This window comes from Carlito syrichta, unplaced genomic scaffold, assembly GCF_000164805.1.
Source record: "Carlito syrichta isolate Samal-C Ts95f unplaced genomic scaffold, Tarsius_syrichta-2.0.1 Scaffold315987, whole genome shotgun sequence".
Lineage (NCBI taxonomy): Eukaryota > Metazoa > Chordata > Mammalia > Primates > Tarsiidae > Carlito > Carlito syrichta.
Window position 1 is genome coordinate 208782 of NW_007260083.1, and position 7416 is coordinate 216197.

The 7416-nt window shown below is 51.8% G+C and overlaps 1 protein-coding gene across 2 annotated transcripts in view; it reads left to right on the top strand.

Moving 5' to 3' along the window:
* TBCB (tubulin folding cofactor B) overlaps nt 1-7416 on the top strand; it is a 10202-nt gene that overhangs the window by 355 nt on the left and 2431 nt on the right. The window contains exons 1-4 of one of the 2 annotated variants that reach the window (XM_021706763.1): nt 1-26; nt 282-439; nt 4211-4307; nt 4751-4942. The exon at nt 1-26 is cut by the window's left edge and continues 355 nt beyond it. In XM_021706763.1, coding sequence (XP_021562438.1) covers nt 1-26; nt 282-439; nt 4211-4307; nt 4751-4942 — 473 coding nt within the window. Of the gene's footprint in view, nt 27-277; nt 440-4210; nt 4308-4750; nt 4943-7416 lie in introns of both variants that reach the window. The other variant, XM_008073643.2, reaches the window with a different exon arrangement.

Here is a 7416-nt window from a genome sequence, read left to right on the forward strand (position 1 = left end):
GGCCAGAGATAATCCGAGGTTGCGGAGACCCGGGAAGGGGCCGCGGCGGGGCGGGGCCAGAGAGACCCCCAGATTCCGGAGGTTGGGGGCGGGGCCGGGGATAAATCAGGTAGTCCCGAGGGCGGGGGTGAGAGCAGAGGGGCGGGCGCCCGGGAGGGGCGGACCCGGTGTGGCCCGAGTGGTGGGTCTTTTGGAGCAGCCGGGATGTGATGGTTACCGATGCGAGGGGCGGGGCCTCAGAGACGGTGGGGGGGGCACTGGCGGCCGTTCTCCTCACCCTGTTCCCTCCTCGCAGTGTAAACTGGAGCTGGTGGTGGGCAGCCCTGCTTCCTGCATGGACCTGGAGCTGTATGGAGCTGACGACAAGTTCTACAGCAAGTTGGATCAGGAGGATGCATTGCTGGGCTCGTACCCGGTAGATGACGGCTGCCGCATCCACGTGAGCCCTCCCTACCTGGAACCCTCCCCACACTCATTTATTTACTCAACACATATTTGCTGTGCGTTGCCCTTGGTGGTATCCAAGATAGGCCCTGCCCTCATGGAGCCCCCAGTCCAGCATGGTGAGAGACAGACTAGTCACTAGACAGGAACAGCCCAGAGTGGCCTGGGCTGGGATGGGGAAAGCCTGGGGGACTGGGGACACCCTGAAGAAGTGCCTGACTCCACCTGGGAGAATCAGAGAGGGCTTCCTGGAGAAACAAATGTCTGATCTGAGACCTAAAAGATGAGGAGTGACCTAGGAGAAAAGGGGGGAAGGACATGCCAGGTGGCAGGAACAGAGTGTACAGTGGCCTGAAGGAACAGATGGATCATGGTGAGTGATGAGACTGGACAGGCTGGCAGAAGCCAGGACACAGAGAACCTCAGCATGCATCAGCTGACATTGTTCTTTCTGTCCATATTGCCACCCCACCTCTCCCCCGCATCACCTCACTCAGTCTGTACCAGCCACATTGCTCCTTAGACATCCCAAGTGAGTTCTACCTCAGGGCCTTTGCATGTACTATATTCTCCAGGCTCACCCTCCCTCTTCCAGTCACACCTCTCTAGTGAAGCTTTCATCAGCCTCAGTACTACACAATTTTAACCTTATCTCTTGCTCTTTTTTTTTTTTTTTTTGCTTTATTTTAGATTTTTGTCCTCAACTCTTCCCACCCTCTGACATGCTCTGGATTTTCTCATTGATCTAGTTTGTTTATTGTCTGTCTTCCCCAATTAGAGTGCCATGAGGGCAGAAATTTTCCTCACTCTAGTTCACTGCTGTGTCCCCAGCACCTGGAATAGTGCCTGGCACAGAGAGGATACTCAGTGAATCATTGTTGAATGATTAGTTGAATCCAGAAAACAAGACTGGAGAGATGTTATAATTATCCCCACTTTAGCCAGGCTCGGTGGCTCAGCCTATAGTCCCGCGCCTTTGGGAGGCTGAGGTGAGTGGATTGCCTGTGCCCGTGGGTTCGAGACCCGCCTGGACAGCGAGACCTCATCTCTATAATAAATCAAAAAATCAGCCCGGTGTGGTAGCACATGCCTGTAATTGCAGCTACTTGGAAGGCTGAGGTGGAAGGATCGCCGGAGCCCAGCAGGTCAAGGCTGTGGTGGCCGGGAGCAGCCACTGCACTTCAGTCTGGGCAACAGAGTAAGACTCCAACTCAAAAAAAAAAAAAAAATTATCCCCACTTTGCAGAAGAGAAAACTTAGTTTCAGGGTGGAATTTATTTCCTTAAAGATGAGCTGTCACTAGGATTTTGACCCCACTCTGCATGACTCCAGAAGTCAGTGTGCCTGGAAAACTGGTTTTTTTTCTCTGTCATTTATTCAGTAAATGTTCACTGAACATCTACATTATTCCAGGAGTATAGGTGTGAGCCACATCTGAGAAGATGAGGAATGAGTGTCCCTGTTTTAGTTATGTCCAGTATATGAGGTAGATGTTAGCTAAAGGACCAACTGTGAAGGGTCAGTGGTGACAAGGGCCAGGTAGGAGGAGACCGTGGAGCTGGAAGACCATAGTATACTGGGATGCTTGACCCATCAGTGAAGTCTGGGAGGACTTCCTAGAGAAAGTCCTACCTGAGCAGAAACGTGAAGAATAGAGAAAGTTGACTGAAGAAGGGAAATTGTGCCCCAGAAGGAGGGCACAGCATATGCAAGGAGGAAGCATGGTGGGTACAAGGGACCTAAGGATGGACTGTGAGCCAGGAGACCCTGATCTGACTCAAGTGTTCACAGGTCCCTCTGGCTGCATGTGGAGGACAAGAAGACTAGAGAGACATGGAGGAGGCTGCTGGGATAGTCCAAATGGGGTGATGAGGCCTGGACTGTAGCAGGTGTGTCAGTACTCTGCCAGGTGCATAGGACTGAGCCTTTGGGCTGACCTGGGCAGCCTCAGCCTGGGAATCTGAGTGGGTCAGGCATAAGCAGTGGTTTCCTCAGACAGAAGGGTTTCACACCAGGGGGATTCAGATACAGACAGGCCTCTGACTTCCTTGGACATTCTAGGAAGGTGTCCCAGAGGTGGAGCCTCTGGGGAACTTTTACTTTTTCTAAAATTCTTTTTGTTTTTTAATATCACCCACGTTCATTGTTTAAAATAGCAGAACTTCACCTTGACAGAAATCCCTAACATAGAAAGTAGAAATCTCAGGGACCCTTGATCTGGAGATAAGGGCCATTTCTATGTTGCCATGTTGGCCCAGTGGTTCAGGCCAAACACCTTGGGGTTGTCCTTGACCTTTTTCTTTCTCTAATACTCACATCCAGTCTGTCTGCATACCCTGTTGGCTCCACCTAAAAAATCTCTCTAGAATCTCAGTTCTCCCCTTTCACTGTCCCCACTTTGGCCCAGCGTCCACACCCCTCCTCATCACAGCAGCCTCCTCCCTGGCCTCCCTGCTGCCCACTCACAGCCAAAGTGAGCCTGTGACTAATCGAGTCAGGTCAGGGCCCTCCTGGCTCAGCATCCTGCCCTGGCTACGTCTCACTCCAGGGAAAAACCAAAGTCCACAGTGATCCGTTGTGCCTCCTACTCTCCCTCTGGCTCACTCTAGCCCACCCATACCACCCTCTCTAAAAGGCCAAGGACAAGCTGGGCTAGGTGGCTCAGCCTGTAATCCCTTTGGGAGGCTGAGGTGAGTGGATTGTCTGAGCCTGCGGGTTCGAGACTCACCTGGGCAACTTGGTGAGACCTCATCTCTACAATAAACCAAAAAACTAGCCGGGTGTGGTAGCACATGCCTGTAATTCCGGCTACTCGGAAGGCTGAGGTAGAAGGATCGCCGGAGCCCAGCAGGTCAAGGCTGTGGTGGCTGGGAGCATCCACTGCACTCCAGTCTGGGCGACAGAGTGAGACTCCAACTCAAAAAAAAAACACACACACACTAAAAGGCCAGGGACATTCCTACCTCTGGCCCTTTGAACCTGCTGTTCTTCTCATCCCTCAGGCCTTGGCTCAGATGTCCTACTTTCAGAACCCTGCCCTCACCACCCTCCCATGATCCTTAAGCCTCTTCTGTTGTATTTTTTTTCCATAGCCCGTCTTCCATGCCTCTTCTCCGTTTATGGTCTCCAGCAGAGTGAGCACTGCTTGAGGGCCAGGTGTGTCTGTTTTTGCACCGTGTTCACAGTGCCCATTACAGGGCCTAACGGAACTCCATAGTGACTAGTGAATGAATATTGGAGCACATACCGGAGGAGATGCTCTGGCATCTAGAGGTTGGGGTCAGGTTATGTAGTCCCAGAGGTCCAGAGAGGGTAAATGCACTGCCCAGAGGGCTGTGTAAAGCCTGAACTCTGCCAGTTGGACTCAGTGGCTTCCAGGTCATCAGTGATGTTGATAAAACATGTGGGGGACTTCTGGGGACAGAGGCAGCCTCCAGGAGCTTGAATGGGGATGAGGAAGGGGAGATGGCCAGTACAGACACCTGTTTTCGTTTTTGTTTTTGTTTTTCTTAGAAAGCAGGATTTATTAGAGGACAGAAAAGCTCCCACAGTGTGAGGGGATCCAAGGGGGTTGCCCGTGTTTGCTCTTTATGCTGAACTCAGGAGAGAAAGCTGCATGCGGAAAAGGCAAGGGAAGATAAATATGTCTTTTCCCAGACAGGAAAGACTTAAAACTACAGAATACTGCAAAGTGCAACTGCTTCCCAGAGCCCCAGACCTCCCTGCCCGGAGCCTGCTCCCCACTGACCTCCCTCCCTCACCACAGGTTATTGACCGCAGTGGTGCCCGCCTTGGGGAGTATGAGGACGTGTCCAGGGTGGAGAAATACACGATCTCACAAGAAGCCTATGACCAGAGGCAAGGTACGGACCCATGGGGGTGAAGGGGACACGTGGGGACCAGGGGCAATGTGGGCAGTTCCTGGGGTGGCAGCCAGGATAGACAGGACCAGGCAGGGAGGCTGGTGGCGAGGGCAGAGAGCGTGGGCTGGAAGAGGCTGGGGTGAGACTTGAGGACAGGGGCAGACGGGAATGGGCTGGGAGGTGGGAGGGGTTGTGACAGTTGTGCAAAAGATGGGGCAGGTGGCATCCCTTCCGTTTCAGGGTTGTATGCAGGCCCCACGAGTCCTGGGGAGAGGCCGAGGCTGTGGTAGGAGATCTGGGGGCTCGGGCGACAGCCCTTTGACACCTAGAAGAGTGTCTCTCTGAATGTCGGCCCTTGTGGGTGCAAGGGTGGAGCATCGGTCCGTGAGGCTCGAGGCCCAGCCCCCGTGACCATGCTGACCCCGCCTCCCATCTGCCCGCAGACTCAGTGCGCTCATTCCTGAAGCGCAGCAAGCTGGGGCGATACAACGAAGAGGAGCGGGCACAGCAAGAGGCCGAGGCCAGGCAGCGCCTCACCGAGGAGAAGGCTCAAGCCAGCGCCATCCCTGTGGGCAGCCGTTGTGAGGTGCGGGCCGGCGGACAGGCCCCGCGCCGGGGCACCGTCATGTATGTAGGTACGTGACCCGCGAGAGCCAGGATTCCTGGCTGCCAGGGCTGAGCGGGACGCCGTTCACTCGTCCATCAGAGCCTGCGGCTTCATGCTCTGCCCTGAGGTCAGCAGTGCCGGGGCCCCTTCTTCAAGGAGGCCCCAGTCCAGCGGGGACACAGACCCGCAGCTGACAGTGACAGTCCAGAGTGTGGTGGGGAAGGGGGGAGCACAGGCAGTGGTAGAGGACGCCGAGGCCAGGGTGATCAGCACTGTGATGGCAGAAGCACGGGGAACAGTGGTCAGAGCTATGGTGGGAAGACAGGCAGAATGGTCAGGGCTGTGAGGGGGAAACACGGGCCGGGGTGATTAGGGCTGGCGTGAGGGACGTGGGGGGCTGCGTGAGCCCAGAGGAAGTACCAGACCCATCCTGGGGTGGGACGGTTAGGGAAAGGGAGCGTCGAGGCAGGTGAAAGCGGGAGGAATGTTCCACCAAGAGGGCGTCGGGAGTGCAAAGGTGGCGGGCCAGAACAAACTGGTATGCTTGAGGCGGAGGAAGGAGTTCGGCCTGGCTAGCGGAGAGTGGGCAGCGGGAGAGGTAAGGAGTGAGGCCAAAAGCCCGGGCAGGGCAGGGCTGAGTAACGGGTTTATTGAGATATAATTTACACCGTTCTACATATTCATACGTACGTACAGCTCACCCATTTAAGGTTAGTTTTTAGTGTGGTCACAGAACTATGCTCCCATCACCATAATTTGAGAACATTTTCATCCCTCTGAAAAGAAACCCCATAATTGGCCAGGCACGTAGTTCACATCTGTAATTCCAGTGCTTTGTGAGGAGGGAGGATCTCTTGAGGTCATGAGTTCAAGACCAGCCTGGGAAACAGAAAGAACCCTGTCCCTACAAATGTTTTAAAAATTAGCTGGGCATGGTGTCATGCTCCTGTAGTCCCAGTTACTCAGGAGGCTGAGATGGGAAGATCACTTGAGCCCAGGATTTCAAGGCTGCAGTGAGTTATGATCACGCCACAGCACTCCAGCCTGGTCCACAAAGCAAGACCTTGTGTTTAAAAAACGAAAAAGAAAAAAACAAATTTAAAAAACCCCATAGCCATTAGCAGCCACTCCCTAACTCCCCCAGTCCTAGGCAACCAGTAATCTACATTCTATCTCTATAAGTTTCCCTATTCTGAATGTTTCATATAAATGGATTCATATGATAGGCAGCCTCTGTGACTGGCTGCTTCTACTTAGCAGCATGTTTTCAGGATTCATCCATGTTATGCATTTATCAGTACTTCATTATTGCCAAATTCCTGCATTGTATGGATATACCACACTTTATTCATTCATTCATCAGTTAATGGACATTTGGGTCATTTCTACTTTTTCACTATTATGAACTATGCTGCTATGAACATTCTTTTTTTTATTTTTTTGAGTTGGAGTCTCCCTCTGTCACCCAGACTGGAGTTGGAGTGCAGTGGCCGCTCCCGGCCACCGCAGCCTCGACCTGTTGGGCTCCGGCGATCCTTCCGCCTCAGCCTTCTAATTTTTTTTTTTTTTAACTTGACTTTTTAAATTTTTCTTATTTTTTGAATTGGAGTCTCACTCAGTCGTCCAAACTGGAGTGCAGTGGCCGCTCCCGGCTGCCGCAGCCTCGACCTGCTGGGCTTCGGCGATCCTTCCGCCTCAGCCTTCCAAGTAGCTGGAACGAACTACAGGCACACGCTACCATGCCCGGCTAATTTTTTTTTAATTTATTGTAGAGATGAGGTCTCGCCAAGTTGCTCAGGCGGGTCTCGAACCCGGAGGCTCAGGCAATCCACTCACCTCAGCCTCCCAAAGGGGTGGGATTACAGGCTAAGCCACAAAGCCCGGCTCTGAACATTCTTGTATAAGTTTTTTCATGGACGTATGTTTTCTCTAGAACTAGGAGTGGGATCCCTGGGTCACGTGGTAACTCTGCCTGACCTTTTGAGGAAATGTCATACTGTTTTCCACAGCAGGTTGCACCGTTTTACATTGTCACCAGCAGCATCGTACAAGGGTCCCAATTTACCACAGGCTCACCAATACTTATTACTATCTTTTTTATTGTAGTCATTCTAATGTGTCTGAAGTGGCACATCATTATGATTTTGCTTTACATTACTTTGACTAACGATGTTGAGCATCTTTTTTTGTGCTTATTGGCCATTTGTATGTCTTCTTTGGAGAAATTGTTCAGATTTTTTTACCCGTTAAAGAAATGGACACAATATTTGTACATACTTATGGTAGTCCATGTGATATTTTGTTACATGCACAGAATGTGTAACGATCAAATCAGGGTATTTAAGGCATCCACCACAAGTATTTATCATTTCTATGTGTTGGGAACATTTCAAGTCTTCTCTTCTAGCTATTTTGAAGTATATAATACATTGTTGTTAACTGTAGTCCCTACTCTGCTGTCGAACACTAGAACTTATTCCTTCTAACTATATATACACATAT